The following is a 21379-nucleotide window of genomic DNA, read 5'->3' as shown; positions in this document are numbered from 1 at the left end:
CCACTATAGGCCCTTTCATGCAGTGAAAAAAACCAACGTAAAGGTGGAGATTCTCTGCCCTTAGGTTGAGAAACTTACCTCTATGACTGCGCCGTGGCCAGCTCCAAGGCATTGACTGCAATCCCTCTTGGGGAAGATAATTGACAGAGCGCTGCGCTCCGCCATCCTGCATGAATGTACTGCCATGGGAGCGGCTGGCTAGGGGCGGGCTGATGTCGTTGTGATGACCCCGTCAGCCAGCAACCCATCTCCCCTCTTCCTTCATGATACCCTCAGGGCGGGGACGGCCGACGGGAACTGATAGGTCAGGGGCAGTCAGCGGGGGCATCAGGCAGGAGGACCCATCAAGGCAGGGACCGTCAGGGCAGGGGTCATCAGGGTGGGGGTCATCAGGGCACAGCCAGTGGGGGCTGTGACAGCTTCGCTGGCTGCTCCGGCACCTCACTGTGCTGCTCCCTGTGGCTCAAAAAGTGGCAGAGCAATGACTGTCTTCCTTACCCATAATCCCCCACACAGCTGGAATTTTTCTGAGAAACACAGTGTGGGGAATTATGGGTAGGGAAAACGGCCATTGCTCTGCCATGTATTTATGACAAGTGGCGCTACGGCACCAATCGTCCCAGCTTCAGAGTGCGCTACGAGGCACCTCTCAACTTGAATGCGAAGCTGAAGCAGCCTTTTAGGGCTGTTCTATGAAAGGTAAGTTCATGTTTTCCCTTCATGCTTGTAGCCGGCCTCCAGGCAGGGGTCTGGCATGAAAGGGCCTTCTGCCTGATGCACTAATCGCACATGGGACTGCCTGCCCCATTCCTCCCACCCTGTCCTCTTTACACTGGTTTCTCTTCAACATTTAACCAGTCTTGATGAAGGATTTGGGCTCAAAGCATCGGACATGCTTCATCTCCCACAGATCGTTTTCGACCCATTGAGTTCCTCCAGCAGATTGTGTTTAGCATCTTCACACCTACCCTGTCAGGTCTTTTGAATGTTTCAATTCGAACACCCTCGATCTTCTGGATTCCAAAGAAGATGTCAAATGCAAGACAATCTTTCTTTGGCTTGGCTTCGCGGACAAAGATTTATGGAGGGGGTAAATGTCCACGTCAGCTGCAGGCTCGTTTGTGGCTGACAAGTCCAATGCGGGACAGGCAGACACGGTTGCAGCGGTTGCAGGGGAAAATTTGTTGGTTGGGGTTGGCGCATTCAGCTTGGCGGTTAGCACAACGCTATGACAGCTCCAGCCACCCGGGATAGAATCAAGCGCTGTCTGTTTGTATATTCTCCCCATATCTGCGTGGCATCCTCTGGGTCTTTGGGGTTCCTCCCACCCTTCAAAACATACAGGTGTTGCAGGTTCATTTGGGTGGCGCAGTCTCCTGTGTGTAAAAAAAAATTATTGATATTTTATTTTGGGAAATTTGCTTGTCCCAAACTCCCCAGTATTGATAAAACAGGCAATTAAAATGCAACTCAGCAAACAAGGAGTGTTTTAGATGAATGAAATAGTCATAATGAAGTCATCCGTGAATTATACAGGCTTTTGACAAGACCACACACTTGTACACAGATTTTGTCTCCTTGCTTATGGGAAGGAGAGACTTTCCTCTGGGGGTTTACTTTGGTGTTTTAATTCCTGAGCTGGAAGGCTTGTCATGTGAGGAAACCTTGAGTAAAATGGATCTGTGCTGCGAAGAATGGAATCTAATTTAAATGTGAAATTTGGAGAATACTTGGCCGAATTGTTTCCTCTGACAATTGGTTCTAAAGTTAGGGGTAATGGATTGAGTATAAAAAGATTAACTATAATGGCTGAGAAGTCATGTTGACTTCTGCTCCGATGCTTTGCAGCTAGCATACCAGTTAATGATGCAGCCAGACTGGATGCCATCAGTGTGCGCCTATAGCATCTTGTCAAGATGGGGGCTGGTAGCCTTGCCTTCCTCAGGCTTCTTTGGAAGTATAGGCACTGTTGCTGCACCTTCCTGACTGATGAGGGTGTGCTGTGGGTCCAGGATAGTTGGTCTGTTAAGTGCACATCAAGAAACTTTTGCTGTCCATGATGGAGCCATTGATGCGTAATGGAGAATGGTCGACCTTCATCCTCCCAAAGTCCACAATCATCTCCTTTGTCTGCGTACTCACCATCTGCCCTTTATCTTGGTCAATGGTGCCACATCTGATCATCCTAATTGTGGGCTGTTATGCAGCCATGCCACCAGATGCAGCGGTTGAATTGTCATGTCGTAGATTGAGTCAGGAACTGAGAGAGGGGGATGAGGTAACCTGTAAGCAGAGGATAGTGGTGGGGAAAAGTGGGCAGCCGAGTGGTGCAGTGAGCAGAGCCACTGTTCCTCAACTCCAGCAGCCTGGGTTCAAACATGGCCTTGGGACATGAGTGACTGGGGGCTAGGAGAAAGGCATTTGCTTAAAGGGACTGAAATCAACATGATTCTGAAATCCGGAAGATTCCAAACAACGGCAGATGTCTGGTCCTAACGATCCCAAATAAAAGGTGAGACGCCTGCACCTCAATGAATCTGTTCACCAGTCAACCTGTGTCATCACCTGATGTATCAGGAAGGTGGAATATTGATAAAATTGTGTGAAGTGATTGTCAAAAAGTAAATAATATGCATTCACTCCTCTGTTATTAAACATCAGAACGATGTAGGTGATTTTAAAATGTAGAATCGGGGAACTGTGCTGGCCAAAGGCATCTTTCCCAATCCTCGGCTGTTTTGCAGCAGCCTTGTGTTTTGGTCTCTCCTCAAGTGTCTGTCAAATTTCCTCATTGAATCGGATTCCTCTGCTCTCTCTCAGATGGCGAGTTTTAGACCTGATCCAGGGTTTGTGTTCCAAAATGTCACACGAGCAAAGGATGTTCCTCCATTGTAAAACATTAGCATCAGAGTCCGATTTCACTGGGGCTGTTTCAAACATGAGCCATTTTGCTAAGACGGTTTGACGTGCTTGACTCCCCAAAACATATGGGGTTGCTCGGTTAATTGGAGGGCACATTCTCAAATCATGCTCTATTGTTAACATTTTATAAAATTCTAATTAGCAATTCCCTGCCCCCCCCACTCCGATGTGGATATTGTTCTTACGATGAGTCTTGCCGTTCAAAGGGCGCAATCTGATTTTACTGCAATCAAGTCATTTGGTATTTTATTCTGTAACCAGAGCCCAATGAAGCCCCTGCTGAAGTGACTGCCTGGAGTGTGACCTCCTCAGAAATCGAAGTATCCTGGACACCTGTGACCCAGAGCTCACTCGACGGCTACGAAGTAAGTTCAGATCATACATCATGTTTGAGTATCCGCAAATAACTGCAGCGCTGCGCTTTCCCACTGAGGGATCTGTTTGTACAAACAGCATCTGTTTGTTGAGAGGTTTAAAATCAGAACTATTCCATTCCATACTTACCTCATTTTTCAGCTGGGCTTCGTCATACTCTGCAAGTCGAAGCACTTTCAGCTTTTTGCAGTTCAAGTTGGAATCCTTTCCACAGATCAGTGCTTTCACAAATGGCCGGTCAGAGAATTAGATTCCTGACCGAGGACTTGTGAATGCAATGAATGTGAAAAGTTGAATTTGGGGATGAGGATTCCAAGCAGCAGCCAGTTTGATCTGCACCTGGTCTGCCAATTTGTACGGGCCATCCTTGGCCGCAGTGTATACTATCCACAGAGTCTCAGCAGGATGCCACAATTGCTTTTATCAACTCCACTTCCCCAACCTGAGGGCAGAGGACACAAGTAAAATGATTTTCGAGGGATGAGGGGTGGGTGGATAGACTGGAGTAGCTGGGGTTGTTCTTGGAATGGTGGAGGTTGCCGGGAGATCTGAGAGCGTCGCTTTAAGTTCTGAAGAGTGGAAACAGCAAGAAGTGATTTCCATTGACTGAGCGGTGAGGAACCAAAAACAAAGGATGAGGGTGATTGGCCATAGAACCAAAGGCATTCCACTTCATCAGTGTTCAGGGTATGGGATGCACTGCCAGGGGAATGAAGTGGGGGGTAGACTTCAAAAGGCAACTGGCGAATTCTTTGAAAGAAAATAATTTGTCAAGCAGAATTACAAGCTAGATCACTCTTACAAAGCACTGGTGTGGACTCTAGATGATTGAATAGACTCCTTCAAAGCTGTTGTCACTTGAAGAGCAAGGGCAGTAAGTGCGGGGAAGCACGTTGCCTCCACATAGCAAAAGATGTCATCAAGGCCGAATCAGAATCCTTGGACTGATGAGGCACTTCCGTGGGTCACGCTGGACCAGATGTGGCTTATTATTCCCTTCTGAAGAGGCATGAAGAATTGTTGATAATCCAGTCGCGGGAGTAAATTTATGAAATGGCAAATTTATTAACAGAGGAGGGGGATAAACGTTAATTAATTGTTATAAAAATGTCGCATTCTAAATTGTGATGAGCATGTGGCTCAATTATGCAAAGGAAATAATGACATTGGTTGACGCAGAATCCAGAGAGCTGGACTAACACTCAGGACCCATCTATCCCTCCGTTTAAAGTATAAAAATGGTTGCTTTGGCAATGCTAATATCATTAATATGGTGGAAGATTATTACTGAAAGACCATAAGTTTCAGCATTCTCCTTTACTATTTCCCTGGGATGGAAATCTTCCAATCACCTTCCCTTGACATTCAATAGTTCAAGTTCATTCTCATCTAATTCTACATAAACTACTGACAAAGTAACCTTGTCATTGTGAATTCAACCTCCACCTCAATCAACGTGCATTAATCAGAAACTCTGGTGGATCAGCCACATCAACAATGCAGTCGCAAGGACAGGTCAGAGGCTGGGTATCTGGCAGCAGCTGACAGCTTCCTGATTTCCCCCGATCCTTTCCAGTGTCTGGAAGTCAGAAGTGTGGCGAGGTCCTCTCCTTCCAACACCAGATAGTCCCTCTCTCTGCCAACGCCTCACCGTGGGCTACAGTGTTTGCACTTTGCAAGGTCCACTGCAAACAACGTGGCAGGTCTTTTTGAAGTCCGTCTGAGGCCATGACGCTGATCCACTTCAAATGACAGGGTTGATGGATGTACTGGGAGCTGTGCCAAATTCCCTAACAAGTCACATTCTCCCCTAACTGAAAAACACATTGTCGTTTCCTCAATGTTGTTTCTCCAAATCCATGACAGACTGCTCTGTGAGAGTGTCTTCACCACAAGGAGTACAGAAATGCAAGAAGGCAGCTTGGCACATCTTCCAAAACCACCATTAGGGTTCAGCATTACAAGCTGCTTTTGCCTGCATACCATACATTAGGCACTTTCAGGTGGCCACAATACCCGACTGTAAAGCTACACATTGTGCTCCTGTGTGGTTGTCGGGTGACCATCTGAAATGGGAGTACCCGGCCAGGAGGTCTACTCACCTAACCCTTCTCCAGTAGGTGTTAAATCCTGCTTGGAGTATTCTCTGTAGCAGCTGAAAGCATCCGGGCTGCCAGTGGGCAGGCTGATGATGTCGCGGTGACGTTGTCAGCCATCGACTCTTGGTTCGAATAGATGACTGCGTTTCACAACGGACCTCTCACTTTTAACAATGAGTTATATAATTATTATCTATCTAATACTGGGGATCATGTAAACTGTGTAATACCAGCTCGTTGCTATTGTATCTTTGCAAAGTCACGCTATTCATCGTTTGGGAAATCTGATATTGGCAAACCCCTAATCCTAGTGTTAATCAATGGCATTAACCCCCTCATTTGCACAATTATAGACACGTTTTGTGTTTGAATCTGCAAGGCATTTGTGTGTGCTGTGTTTTAAATTTGCTTTCTGTGGATCTACAATGTTGGATCTGTCGTGGTTCTGATTCAGCGAGATACCAATGTAAAGATCACGACCATTATAGAAGCCCCAACTCCCCAAGCACCTTCACTTCTAAACGAATCTTGGACACAATGTCTATCCCGGCCCCACAACAGTAAATGTTTTGAGAAATCACTGTTGAGAATGGTCCGGTTCCTGTCAAAGGGCTCAGGCCCGGAACGCTAGTTACCTTTAACATCCCGTGGATGCTGCGTGACTCACGCTTGTGGCTGTCTGTCTGGTTGCTCCCTCCAACCGAAAAGCAAATATTTAATGGCAGGACAAGGAAATTGTTTCTGCTGATATGAACCTGAGTTGCAAATCTTATCTTGTTGCTCAGGTGTTCAATGTGGTGAAGGCAGCCCGCTCCCCACTAATATCTGCATCATATCACAATGGTTTCATTCCTATTGTTTGGGTGACAAGGCATCGCAGACATGCACTTTTGCTGATCAAACAGGCTGCTTTAATTTCAGAGGGTGCTGTAGTGGTACCTGCTGAGATATATTATTGAGGTAAACAAACAATCTTGACATTTGTGTTGTGCATCTATACATGCATGTGTGAAATCCTGCAGTCTCATCTGATTAAACAGGGAGTCGAGCTGAAGTGGTAAGGACTATTAACCATGACCAGCTCTGCTAATGCATCACCACGGCCATGGTCAGAAGGAAAGGAATCTCAAACAAAGCATGTCGCAACAAGAGAACTGTGCCTTGGTCTTAAACTGTGGAGAACTCAAAGTGACCTCTTTTCAACCGTTTAGTGACACCTTTGTATCTTTCTAGAGAGATGTGAACGCACGGATTAACTTGGGGAGGAGGGTGTGGAGAATGTCTGGTGTATTTAGCCCACTGCTTTCTCAATGTATGTGCACACCTTCTGCCCGACATGCCCGGTTGACTCTCGTCGGTGCCGGTAGGGAAACTCCCCCCACCCCACCCCATTGTTGCCAGTCCCATCCTGGGTTTTTCACCACGGTGTTTGCACTGCCCTCGTCTCCACTGCAGCACCGCCAGTCCAACCTAACCTTGCCCCACTTTCACTTCTGTCCTCCATGCTCCCGAATCTGTTGTTTTCCATGTCAGCCCGACGTGCCCAAGGCAGCGTGTGCAGGACTACACCACTGTCCCGAGGAGCCGGCTTTCGCTGGTAGATGGCTATCAGTCAGCTGGCACATTCAAGTGCCAGAAAGGCGTCCACTCCATGGCCACCTAAACGTGCCAGCTGAACTCCCCTAGCCACGACTGCTGGCACACGATCTTTGTGGGAACCCCTAAAAGTGGCTATAGATAAGAGATGGGGTAGGATAAGCCCGTGTACTGACAAGGTTTGTTCAGTTATTCCCATAGCAAAGTTTAATAAAAGCAGCATGAACTTACGGAATACATCATCGACAAGATGGGTTTTAGTTGCTCAGAAGTAACTCGTTTTCCTTCTGATGATTAATTGTGCTCTTGAAGTGAGGAGGTATCAACAGAGCAGCTCTTCATTGGCCAAGCTCCAATTTCCTGAACAGAATCCTACAGGGAAACGCAAAAGTATTTTCCAACCCTCTGCCTCCTTTCCTCTCTCAGGCTTTCTTAGTTCAATGAGCGTCAGCTTTTGAAAGCATCAGCACTTTTGATTCTTCACCACTGGATTAGGACTAGGATATCTTGCCGAAACCCCCCCTCCAACCCCCCTTCCCCACTGAGCACTGTTTCACGTGTTCCTGCTGACAGTTGGTCCGACTGTTTCATCCTGATCAAAATCCCGAAAAATTGCTTAGAAGAACAATGAGCAGTTTTCTCAGTGACCTGGGCCAATATCCCGTCAACATCGAATCTGCTGATCATTCTTTTTCTCTCTGTTCAATCTTGTATTTTTAACCAAACCACCACTGGGTCCACACACAACACACAGATCATTACATTTCCAGAGTAATTTCTAAAGGTTTGTGTGCGGAGCGATTGGAAAATCTCCGCAACACAAATTGCTGTGTGAATACATCCTTTCTTCCTTCATCCTGATACTTAACTTGCGTTTGACCTGAACCCATTACACCATGTTTAGTGTGACTTACATTTTAGATTCTTCACTTGTGGAATGGAACTGCATAATGTTCTTTTTGTCATTTGTCCTGTACTTGTCTTCAGTCATTGCCTCAGGCTTTGACTGATGAGAACAAAATCTGGAGATTGTTGATCATTGGGCCAATTTCCATTATCAGCAAGAAAATGTTCTGGAATCCAATTAGAATTTATTTCGTTGCTACAATCAGCTCACTTAGATTGTTCGACTGTTGGTAATTCTTTGGCATCCACTGGCCCTTTTGCAACTTCATCCCTTTCTTGGCGAATCTACTAAGTTTTATCAAAGGGGTTATCTTCCAAGACGCTCATTCCTCTGATGCATACAATCGAGATTCTGGCAGTGGAGAAGGAAATGTTTATCATCACACAAGGTTTGTATTAAGTGGGTCTGTTATAATAAAGACTTGCTTTTTTTTATTTTCCTTTCATTTTTTTTCAAAATTTCCATTGTAAAGCTGTCATTAATATCACCGACTTGTGACAGGGGTTAAAACTGGGGAAATTATGTGGTAATTTCCAATTGTTTCAACCAGTCGCAAAGCTCTTGATAAATCAGCAATAAATAAAAGCAGGTTAAACCCTCTTTACGTAGTTCCTGAGAAACTATCCGTAAACTGAAAATCTGTAAAGCAAAGACCCATTGACTCTACTGGAGGTAATTTTCGTAAAAGCCAAAACCCACTATAAGCCTGTTAAAGTTTCTTCATATAAGCGAATTTGTAAAGCAGGGTTTACCTATACTGGTTTTCTTCACACTTTCCACATGAGGTTATACAATCAGTTCAGGAATGCGCCAGCATAATTTTGCTGTTTCTTGTAATATTCTTGGGTAGGTACCCGACTAGTTTTCCTTGCACGCTTCACACGCGTTCCCTGAACCAATTCTCGTTGCTTCCTGAGCTCAGGCTGTAAGTCAGCATTTCCATGTGTTCCTGTTATTCTCTGCCACAGCAAATTGAATTGCACGCTGAGATAACAGCATCAATGTACAGGCACAACGTGGTTTCCATTTGTTGAGAACATAATTGGGTCTCAGTAAGTTGTCGTGATTTAACCTTCAGACATGGGGCTGTTCATTTACGTTTCGTCCCCCTCCACCCCCCCCCCCCACCAACTCAGATAGTAGTATGCGATGTTCATCATATAAATTAATTCAAAGCATGAAGAATTTCCTCAGGGATAGTGGAGATATATTTGCTTTTCTTGTTCTCTGAGATCCAAGAAAGCAATGCAGGCATTTCTTACAAACACCTGAGCTGGATATGGATTACTTTGACTCTGGCATCTCCCCACAGCTTCCATTCCACATGCTTCTTAATCTTTCTCAAACCTAATGGGTCTCTTATGCTTGATGCCTCTTCCCTGCCCTTCAGTTTTGGCTTCACAAATTACTAATTGATCTTCCCTGTTCTTTTGCAACTTGTTATCACCTGAGTTCCTTGATTTTGGATGGTTTGACATGGGGACTGAGTGTGGATGGAATAGGGTTTAGAGCAGAACAGTTGATGCACACAGATGAAGTAGCTGGTTTACACAAGGAAACTTCAGATGGATCCCAGCTCTGACATTGGTTCCCCAAGCGAGGAAAATATTGGCAAGTTGTATCTTTTTTTTCCTACTAATTCACTCCTCACCTGAAGAGATGCTGAGATGGTGTTCAAAAAGGCTCACATTTCACAAATTAGTTGTTTGTTCATTGTGGCTTGTCTTGTCGAATCACAGATAATTTTGAGTGGCTGTCAGTGATCAAGAAATAGCCATCTTCATACATCAATTCATTGTCCCAGGAATCAGTCTGAGATCACCCAGCTTCTCTCTGTTCACTCCAGATTCCAGCATCCAGAGTTATTGTGCTTCTCGAGCACCAATGGCAGAGAGTCGGGATACATGGGTGTTTTTCTGATTGGCAGACAGTGGTAAGTGGGGTGCTGCAGGGGTCGGTGCTGGGCCTGCAGCAGCTCACCATTTACAATGATGATTTGGGAGAAGGGGCATAGTGTAGTGTAGCCAAGTTTGTGGGTGATACTAAATTGAGTGAAAAAACAAATTGTACAGAGGATGTGGAGAGGCTGCAGAAGGATATAGTTAAGTTAGGTGAGTGGGCAAAGGTCTGGCAGATGGAGAACACCATTAGTAAATGGGAGGTCATCCACTTTGGTTGGAAAAATAGAAGAGCAGATTATTATTTAAATGGTGAAAAACTGCAGCATGCTGGCATGCAGAAGGACTTGGGAGGGCTTGTACATGAATTGCAAAATGATGGGTTACTGGTACAACAGGTTATTAAGAAGGCAAATGGAATGTGGGCCTTCATCGCTAGAGGAATTGAATTCAAGAGCAGGGAGGTCATGCTGCAACTGTACCTGGAGAATTGTGTGCAGTTCTGGTCTCCAAGGATATACTGGCCTTGGAGGCAGTCCAGAGGGGGTTCACCTACGAGGAGAGACTAAATTGTTTGGGTTTATACTCACTCGAATTCAGAAGAATGAGAGGAGATCTTATAGAAACATAAAATTATGAAGGAGTAGATTAGATAGAGGCAGGAAAATTGCCTTCACTGGTAGGTGGGGACACAGCCTCAAGATTCAGGGGAGTAGTTTCAAGACAGAGATGAGGAGAAACTGTTTATCCCAGAGAGTAGTGAATCTGTGGGATTCTCTGCCCAGGGAAGAAGTTGTGGCAACTTCATTAAACATATTTAAGGTTCAGTTAGATCAGTGGTTCTCAACCTTTTTCTTTCTACTCATGTACTAATCGGTGATTAATAAGGGATTGCTGAAGGTGGGATGTGGGTGGAAAGAAAAAGGTTGAAAACCATTGTTTTAATCATCCCTCATTGACTAGTTATGTGCACTAGTTTCGGAACTCCAAAGGAAATGGGCCAATGACAATTTTTCTCAAGCAAAATATTTCAGTAACAATTTGGCCTAGAGCAGTGATTCTCAACCTTCCCTTCCCATTCACAGGCCATCTTTAGCCATCCCTTAATAATCACAGAGCCCTGATGGCATAGGGGTTACTGACAGTGGTGTGTGAGTGGAAAGAGAAAGGTTGCAAACCACTCCACTAAAGAGTGAACCTAGAGCAGAATGATTGCAAGAGATGCAGGGTCCCTGCCATGCATGAAGGCTGCAATTATTGAGCGTCACTACTGACAGCTTTAGGTTGCTGGACCACAGGCAGCTTACCAGCAAGCATGAATGTTTCTCATGCACCATGCTCTGGCCCTAAGAGAAGAATCCAGGGATGGATTACACTGGTGCAGGGCCTGTCGCATATGTTATAAAGGCCCTAAATTAAAAAAATATACACAAAAATATTAAAACAAATACATATTTTACATGCATAGTAAAGTCATTAATTTTGTTCATTTGCTGATCTACAGTTGTACTACAAGGTCATCTGCTTTACATCTTCTGCTGCATTCATTTAAATAAAAAACCTTTCGCCCTGTATTTGTTACTTTGCAACTCATCCCCACCCATGGCTGTAATTGTGCCCTCTCTTCCTGTCCTTCCCACACAAACTCCCTACTGACTGTCTCTCCTTCTGCCTCTTCACTTTTGTCCATCCCGCCGCCCCCCCACTCCACAAATCCAGTTTAAACCACCACCCCATCAAATCTCTCTACCATTATATTGGTTCCCCTTGAGTTCAGGAACAACACATCCCACTTGATCCAGTGCCCTAGTGTCACCCCCACCCTCGTAGTTGAGGCTCCAGCCCCCGTCGTGGTTGGTGACCAGCTCGGCACTCTTACGGGGAAGAAGAGCACCTTCTCGTAGTCCTTCAGCTGCATGTCAATGGCCCCCAGGCTGCAGCATACATGCCACTCCAGTTTCTTGACGTCGTTGCTGTGCACATAGCACAACGCCTTCTCGAAGCACTCGAGCACCTTCTGGAAGGTGCTGAGGCCGAGGTAGGTTTTGCCCATGGTGAGGCAGGCCTGCCCTTTGAACTACAGATGGAGCGGGATGGCCTCAGCACTGAGGCACATCCTGCAGTAGGCTACTGACTCAGAGAACTCACCCCGCTTCTCCTGGCCCTGTGCCAGGTTGAGGTAGACCTCGGTGACACAATCTGGATCACCCATCTGGCAGGTCATCTCGGACTGTGCCACGGTGAAATGCACCATGTCCTCATACTTGAGTTGACAGCTTTCAAGCATTTAGCGCATGCTACTTTTGCTACTAATCTGGTACTGAGAGAAGCATGTAAGTTTCTATATGCCAACATGGTGGAGAAACTCAGCAGGTCACACAGCATCTAGAGGAAATAATGGGTATCCAACATTTCAGTAACAGGCACCTTTGCCAGGTTCACATTTCAAGCTCCACACGTGTAATTGGCCATTTAAGTTGACATTTCATGGAACTGTTAGCTTTGAAAATGCACATCGTTGTCATGACCAGAGAAGAGTCCACAGATACCAGTCAGGCATGTTTTGAGGTAAAAAGGGAAATTTTGCAAATTTCACATCACTGTCAACACTTTGGCAACACTAAGCTGTGGAAGTGTTGGAAGGTATCTTATTGCTGCAATTAAAGTTTGGCCAAGAGACATGTTGTCCCATTTTATGGAGTGACGCTGTATTGAAGCCAGCTCAATGATGGAGAAAAAAGGCGGACTTACCTTTTATGGAAAAGGCCTATATGGCTTAGTCAGTGTTGCTTTTATGGAGAGCGGCGTCGTGAGCCATCCTCTGGAGCTGAGGGAGGCAGGACGAGTGGTGCAGTAGCACCATCTGTCGCCCTGTGGTCAAACATACGTGCCATGCAATGGCACCCATAATCCACCATGCAGCTGGAACTGCTCTGGGAAATGCCAGCTGCACGTCGACGGCGCCCAGGCTACAGCACACATGCCACTCCAGTTTCTTGACATCATTGCTGAGCACGTAGCACAATGCCTTCTTGAAGCACTCGAGCACCTTCTGAAAGGTGCTGAGGCCGAGGTAGGTTTTGCCCATGCCAAGGCAGGCCTGCCCATTGAACTACAGATGGAGCGGGCTGGCTTCGGTGTCCTGGGTAAACTTGTACCTCTCATTTTGTTCATTTTAGATTGGTCACAGTGTTTGAGCTACCGAAAAAAAATAGACACACACACCGAGAGCAGTTCAGTTTATACAAATGTTTATTACAAATTCAAAAGCTGATTTCAAACTACAATATGCTAGCCCTTCCCAACTATACTTATCAACGCCTGGACTGGTCCCAGCTGCTACCGGCACCCCAACAACCTACTATAAGTATAAGTTTACCCAGGTCACTCGGCATTAAAACAGAAAGAGGCTCATCCCGCCAGGCTCTGCCACGCCCTTGTCAGCCTCCTTCTGGCCCAGCTCGGTGAAGGAAACGAGGAGAGGAGGGATCCCAAACCCCAGCACCAATCACCATGGGAGTCCTGGGGGGGTGGCCACTGGATTGTGGGATGACGGCGTCATCGCGACGTCATCAGCCTGCCCCTTCATAGCCTTTAAGGAGGAAGTTGAGCGACTGTGCTTCACCTCTGATTGTACCCTCAGGATGGATTGGAGTCCACATTCTGGACCCACCATCGGAGGTAAGTTTAGCGATGTAAGGGTGGTGAATATCTGCCTTTACACTTGCTTATTTCTTCACTATAAAAAGGGCTATGCACTGCAATGTGTAAAATGTATCCTTTTGATGCTGGTTGGGGTTCCTACACTCATCCGATGATGTGCCTGAGGCTGGTTCGTTCTTGGATTGTGGTTGCAAATAGATTTAAGAATGTTCACAAGATCACCTTCAGAGGGTAAATCGAATGTCATTGGAACAAATCAATGGAAAAGCCTAAGGAGGGGTAGACTGCCAGCCTCTTTTACCCACGGGTTAGGGTATACCAGAGGACATCTGTTTCCGATGAGTCAAGGAAAGTTTAAGGGAGTCATCAGAGGTAAGTTTTTTTTTAAACAAAGAGAAAGGTGGGTGCCTGGAATGCATTGCCAGAGGTGGTGGTGGAGGCTGGTATAATTTGGACATTCAAAAGGCTAAAATGGGCACATGGATATCAGAAAAATGGAAGGTTATGCATGTGAGGTTAAAAAAAATTTAATTATTGTGGAATAGGTTAACAACATCATGGGCCAAAAGGCTTTTACTGTGCTCTCATGTTCTAATGCTGTAGATGTGTTGCCATTTTTTTAATGTGGGAAACACACAATACGTCTCACAGAACATCAGTCTTCGGATCAAAAATAGGCCATCTGCCCTTTTGAGCTGTTCAATGAGACACAGCTGGTTGTTATCCAGCATCATCCATGTTTGGGTTCCTTTTATTGTTAGGTCATAATACATTAAAAATGCAACATGGTTGGCGTAGCGGTTACTGTAACGCTGTTACAGCACTAACGATCGGGGCCAAGGTTCAAATCCCGTGCTGTCTGCAAGGAGTTTGTTCGTTCTCCCCGTGTCTGCGGGGGCTCCGGTTTCCTCCCACCGTTCGAAGTGTACCAGGGGTTGTAGGTTAATTAGGTGTCATTGAGAAGACCAGCATGCAACCAAACTAAGACTCCCCAGTCTGGAGACCAGACTCTGCGAGCTCTTCCTTTTTGACTGACAGACTTGACGTGACTGACTTCAGGTTTTGCTTTGGGAGTTTTCTTTTGGGGCATTTTGAGCTTGGACTGTAATGGTCTGGGTTTTTATCCCCACATACACCTTATAAAGATCTTTTGTTAATGTAGAGTTGCCATAAAGGCTTATGTTCAGGGGTTAAGTTTATTGAGGTAAGTCTATTATTGTTAATTTGTTAATAAGTTTTGTGTTAAACTTAACCCATCTGTTCATGCGCCTCTCAATTGCTGTTGGTGAGGCGAAACAATAGTAAGGGATTGCTTAAGGTGGTATGTGAGTGAAATATTTTGCTTGAGATAAATTGTCATTGGCCCATTTCCTTTGGAGTTCCGAAACCATGCACATAACATATCAATTAAGGATGATTAAAACAGTGGTTTTCACTCTGTTTCTTCCCACTCCCTTACTAATCACAGAGCAGGGATTACTTAAAGTGGCATGTGAGTGGAAAGGAAAAGGTTGAAAACCACTCATGATAAGAGTGGGGCTGTATGAGGTACTCTTCTGCTCATTGTATCATCATGAGATATAATCCGCTGTGTCCACTGGGGTTACAGGGAGGATCTCAGTATTATGTCACATCCGAGATTGGGAACAGCGGCGTGAAGTGGTCAATCTCAAATCTCTGCTTCAGGGCTTGAGCTCAGTGACAGTCAAGTGCAACACACTGGAGAATCTGGCAAAGGTCCCAAGCTTGAAATGTTGGTTACCCTTGACCTCTAACGGATGCTGCGGGACCTGCTGAGTTTCTCCAGCACGTCTGTGTATTGCACTGGACCCCACCATCTGCAGAATTATTTAACTACACAGGCAGATGCTGTCACTTGATACAACAGGCAGCTTGTAAGTAGTTTCACAGCTTTTTAGGAAGCTTTTGAGGTTTGGAGGCAAGGATTCCAGAGCAGGGAATTGGTTCAAAGATCAGTGGGGTGAAAGAACCAGTGCAACACCAGTTATGTGGGTCAGGAGGTTTTCTCACTTAAACAAAGAGCTGAGACTCCATGAAACAACATTGGCAAAGCTGTTTTGGATGGGCTTGATAAACCTGTTCCTTCATTTGTGACTTTCAGTCCTCTTTGAGGAAAAGGGAAACTATCCAGTGGCCTCTTTTTGGTTTCTTGTGCATGAGCCTTCAGTGATCTGTCCACATTTAAATTCTCAAACAACTCCACAGCCTCTAATCTATTACCACTAATAATATAATTCTCACCACTCGTCATTAAGCACCACCTGCCACTGTTCCTCCTGCTCATTGAATGTGGCTGTCCTTTCATAGCTTCCTGCCCCAGCTACAAAATTTGCTGTGACTGCCAACCATGTCATCTGCAGATTTAGTGAAACAACTGCCTGTTCCAAATCAACTCGAGTAACTGTATTCCTGCTTCTCACAGGTCTGAGTTGTCAACTCGCTGCTAAATATTGGGTTTTTTTTCAAAAGTGAATGATTATGCAAATTGCAGCAGAAACATTGATCGACTTGACTGTTTTCTGAAGGTCATAATAATTGGGGACGAGCAGCTTTAGTGTCGGGGGTGTACACAAGAAGAGGGTTGGAGATGGCCCATTATAGACAAGTCTGATGAATAACGTTGAGAAGATATTGTATTGGGCAAATGGAGGACATTGTTGATGATAGAGGAGGAATTCATTCACCCCATCACAGGTATTCATTTGGTTCTATGGCACGAGACAGGCTCGACAGTCCAACTTATCCATGCTGTTCAAGCTTGCCTCATTTGTAAGTTTCAGAATCAGAATCAAGATTTATTGTCATGAAGAAGTCATGAAATTCAGTGTTTTGCGGCAGCGTCATAGAGCAAACATTCATATTATAACCATCTTACAACATTACTATAAAACAATAAAATAATAATTATTATAGTAATAATTATTATTCATTGATTATTCAGGAATCTGAAGGCAGTGGGAAAGAAGCCGTCCTTGTGCCGCTGAGTGCTCATCTTTAGGCCCCTGTACCTTTTCCCTGATGGTAGCAGAGTGAAGAGGGTGGTGGGGGGGTCTTTGAGGATAGAGGCTGCTCCATCCTCAATGCAGTAAAGTCTGGTGCCTGTGATGCCGAGTTAAAAACGCTCTGGAGATTATTCTTGTCCTGAGAGTTGGCGCCTCCATACCAGAGAGTGGTGCAACCAGCCAGAATGCTCTTCACGGTCCACCTGTAGAGTTTACGAGAGTCTTCTCAAGCACCTCACAACGTATAACCACTGTCGAGCTTTCTTGTCTCATATCTCTCTGAAACATTCCCTCTTATTAACCTTGTCTTTTGAACTTAGCTTTTGGCAGGTCATAATAGATGTAAGGCTTGAACGTCTTCAAATGAATCAATGGCAAAAAAAATGGTCTTAATATGGTTCAGGGGCTGAACCAAACTTGTTTCGAAAGGATATGTTTGGAAATTCATTGATATTTGGTCAATAATAACAATACCTCTGTTACAAATTGGTAAAAATACAAATTAGAGAAGGTAGAGTCATTGAGTGTGGCAGGCTATGGGGGTGGCTTTCAGGCAGACCACAGGGGGGACTGTCAGACAGGTCACTGGAGTGACTTCCAGCCAGGTCATTGGGGTGTCTGTCAGACCACAGGAGGAACTGTCAGGCAGACCATAGTGAGGACTGTAAGGTAGACCACAGGGGAGACTGTCAGCAGACTACAGGGATGTCTGTCATGCAGGACACTGGGGACTGTCAGGCAGACCACAGGGGGGACTGTCAGGCAGACCATAGTGGGGACTGTAAGGTAGACCACAGGGGAGATTGTCAGCAGACCACAGGTGTGTCTGTCAGGCAGGATACAGGCAGACTGTCAGGGACTCTGTTGGCAGAATCCATATCAGGCCCTCACATTTCCTGAGACATTATGACATTAAAAAAACCATGAATGGTTTTTGTCAGTTGACCATAACTAGATCTAGATCCCCATCCCTACCACACTGACTTCCGCTGCAGGGGACTTTACTGAAACCCGATGGTAATCCTGAGATAAATAAGCAAGTGAAATCGAACTGAGGGAATAAAGGCAGGAGCGGTTGTTAGCAGTGAGGCCAGTGATCTCGGGAGGTGAGAAGAGCAGCACATGGGTCATTGTCCTGTTGCCTGGGTCTGGGTCCAAAGAAATCTCCAGTTTAAACATGGTGAATGGGATGGGAGAAAGCAGATTGATGCAAAAGATCAGCTGAGGGTTGCTCAGAACCACAGCAAGTTTGCTTTCAACAAGAAAGTCTGCAGACACTGGACAATATACAAGTGCACTGGAGAAATTCAGCAGGCAGCGTCCACAGGGAGTAAAGGGGAACCAACATATATACCTGATCAAGAGCCCAGGCCTAAACGTTGGTTACCCTCTACTTCATGCAGATGCTGCATGGCCTGCTGAGTTTCTCCAGTACACTTGTGACTTGCAGCAAGTTTGTTTTGCTTATTTTAGCTGAGTCAGGCAGTGCCTGGTGCGTTCTATGCTATGATTCACTGTTGGTGTTGCTGCCAGTTTAAATACTTCTGCAAACTGAAATGTATCACCATAATTATTTTGAGGATATGCATCCAGGAAGGAAATCTTCAGTCTGAACCTCTGTCAAGAGGTTCTCTGCAAAGAGTAGTGTGTTTTAAAGCTGGCCCCTTAACAATGAGATCGGCAGTTCTTCCTGAAGGTCCTCAATTTCAGCTATAATTTGGAAAGTCTCCGGCTCTGCTGGGCTGGGTTATCGCTGCACTCGTGCATTCTGAGTGGACTTCAATGTGAGTTTGACAGAAAGAACTAAGACCCTCTCCGTCTCAAGAGGATGCCTTCAAAGGAACACAAAGTTAAGGCGGTCAAACTGATAAAGTTAATGATACATTAGCCTGTCTCAGTCTCTGTGCAGGCACCGTCGTGCTGATCGACAGGGCTGTTGACAGCCAGTGACTCACTGTTCCATGATATAGTACACAGGCAAGATAAGTCTCTCGTCTCAGTGAGCACCAGCCCTCCCATGGTGACGGAATTTCCTGGCCAAAATTGAACTGCATAGCATTACGACTTTCACAGCTGGATTCGAAAACCTTTGCAAATTTAATTTTTTTTGTTATTTAGAGATAATGGTAACCTTCTAGCCCATGAAACTGTGCCACCCAAACACTCCCATGTGACCCATTAACATGCTAACTCTTTGGAATGTGAACCGCACAGGAGCCCCCCAGGGCTGTTTGCTGGATCCACTGCTGTTCACTCTGCTGACCCACAACTGTGCAGCTAAACACAGCTCGAACCACACCATCAAGTTCATTGACGACACGACCATGGTGGTAAGGATGATGAGTCTATGTACAGAGATGGGGTGCAGTCACTAATGGACAGGTGCAGAGCCAACAATCTGTATCTGAACATTTAAAAAATGGTTGTCGACTTCAGGAGGGCCCATGGGAACCACACTCCGCTGACCATTGACGGCCTGACTATTGGGGTCGTCAAGGGTATCAAGTTCCTTGGAGTGCACTTGGCAGAGAATCTTACCTTAACACCAGCTCCATAGCCAAGAAAGCCCAGCAGTGCCTCTACTTCCTGTGAAAGCTGAGGAAAGTCCATCTCTCACCCTCCATCATCTCTACATTCTACAGAGGATATATCGAGAGCATCCTGTGCAACTGCATCACCATCTGGTTTGGAAACTGGACCACTTCTGTCTGCAAGACCCTGCAGAGGATGGTAGAGTCAGCAGAAAAGATCATTGGGTGCTCTCTTCCTACCATGAAGGGACATCGACACCAATTGATGCAGGTGAAAGGCAATAAACATCGTGATGGACTCCACACATCCCTCATGTAAACTGTTCTCCCTTCTGCCATCTGGTAGGAGCTACCGTAGCACTCGGCTCCTTACGTCTAGATTGGGCAACAGCTTTTTTCCCCCAAGCCATCAGGCTCTTGAACTCCCAGAACATATGTGGATAATGTACCATGGGCTGCTACTGTATACATCTTACTATTTCAATGTGTTTAACTTCTATTCTAACATATTTATGTAAATCTGCTTTGTGGTCCTGGAGAAATGTTATCTCGTCTTTACCATGTGAGCATGGGATGAACGATAAATAAAAGTGATGACTTGAGAAACTGGAACACCCAGTGAAAATCTGCACTGAGACTGGGAAAAAGTACAAACCCCTTACAGACAGTGCCAGGTTCAAACCCGAGTTGCACTACCCACAACACTAACCATGCCATCCTCGTTGCTACAAGCCCCATTTTTAGTTTTTTTTAATTTAATGATACAACACATAGAAGGCCCTTCCATCCTATGAAATCCCAGAATCAGAATCAAAAGTTATTGTCATGAACAAGTCACGAAATCCGTTGTTTTGCAGAAGCGTCACAGTGTAAACCACTTTACAAAATATAAATAAAAATAGTGCACAAAAAGTCAAAGTGAGGCAATGTCTGTGGTTCATTGATCATTCAGGAATCTGAGGGCAGCGGGGAAACAGCCGTCCTCGTGCCGCTGAGAGCTCGTCTTTAGGCTCTTGTTCCTTTTTCAGATTTCAGATTTATTGTCAGAGTACATACAACCCTGACATTCCTGAGATGTCCTGGATGGAGTGAAGTCTGGTGCCCGTGATGTCACAGGCTGAGTTAACAACCCTCTGGAGTTTATTCTTGTCCTGAGAGTTGGCACCTCCACACCAGGCAGTGATGCAACCAGCCAGAATGCTCTCCACGGTCAACCTGTAGAAGTTTTTGAGAGTTTTGGTGACATACCAAATCTCCTCAGACCCCCAACAAAGTATAGCCACTGACAAGCCTTCCCCATGATTACATAAGCATGGAGGCCCCAATTACACTCAATTGACCATCCAATCCTGTATACTTTTGAAAGCTGGGAGGAATTAAAGCACTCGGGGAAAACAAATCCACAGAGGTCACGGGGAGAATGATCAAACTCCTTACAAACAGTGGGGAAATTTGAACCCAGGTGGTTGCCGCTGTAATAGTGTTGTGCTCAATGTACTGCCATCTTGTATCAAAGTGAAGAAAGTTGGAACCCAGAGTGAAATGCCTTGCAAAATGTATCAATTGTACTCGCTTTTGGCAATGCTGACAGATTTATGTTGCCTGTGTTGGCTGTAGCTCAGTTCGTAGCACTCGCTCTACTGTGTGAGAAGTTTCCAGAGGTCTGAAAGCAAATAGGCTGGTCTTCCTGTGTAAGACTGAGGGAGTGCTGCTCAGTTGGAGACTGCCTTTACGATGGCTGAGGCCATGTCAGCTGCACGGGAATGCATTACTTTGAACCAAAACGAGGTTGTAATTCACAATCCCTTTGTCAATGTTCACCTGTCTATCGAAACGACCAAAGAAAGTTTTCTGTTTGCGATTGCCTTGCTATTTGTGGGAGCTTCCTTTCTGCATATTGATGACCATACATAAACAACAGTCATTCAACTATATTGTATCACAGAATTATTCCTGCACAGAAGGAGGTGGGTCAGCTCATGGAATGGAAATCCAGTTATGTGAACAGTCCTGTTCCTTTCCTTGAAGAAGGGCTCAGGCCTAAAACATCACCCATATATCTTTGCTTTGTATGGATGCTGAAAAGATCGGCTTAGTTCCTCCAGCATTTTGGGGTGTTTCTAGAGTCTTGTTAGACTGTGATTCTCCCTCTTCCTCCCATCCTCCCCTGACACCCACCTCTTTATTCAGACATCCACCTGCTTTTCCAGATTCCTGACAGAAAGCCTCAGGCCTGAAACCATGATTCCTCTTCACTTTCTGTTGCTGCTGTGTGACCTGCTGAGTTTCTCCAGCGCTTTTTGTGTCCACCTTGACAGCTTTGATCATCCAATTTTCCACGAGCCATTCAAGCTGGGACTGACTG

The 21379-nt window shown here is 45.4% G+C and overlaps 1 protein-coding gene across 5 annotated transcripts in view; it reads left to right on the top strand.

The window, feature by feature from the left end:
• LOC138745797 (contactin-1-like) overlaps nucleotides 1-21379 on the top strand; it is a 314963-nt gene that overhangs the window by 220960 nt on the left and 72624 nt on the right. For all 5 annotated transcript variants that reach the window (XR_011346518.1, XR_011346517.1, XM_069903109.1 and 2 more), the window contains exon 18: nucleotides 3184-3287. Coding sequence is in view for 3 of the 5 variants with exons in the window: in XM_069903109.1 (XP_069759210.1) it covers nucleotides 3184-3287 (104 nt within the window). In the remaining 2 variants the exon portion in view is untranslated. The remainder of the gene's footprint in view (nucleotides 1-3183; nucleotides 3288-21379) is intronic.

This window comes from Narcine bancroftii, chromosome 11, assembly GCF_036971445.1.
Source record: "Narcine bancroftii isolate sNarBan1 chromosome 11, sNarBan1.hap1, whole genome shotgun sequence".
Taxonomy (NCBI): domain Eukaryota; kingdom Metazoa; phylum Chordata; class Chondrichthyes; order Torpediniformes; family Narcinidae; genus Narcine; species Narcine bancroftii.
This window is presented reverse-complemented; position numbering and strand designations above follow the sequence as displayed.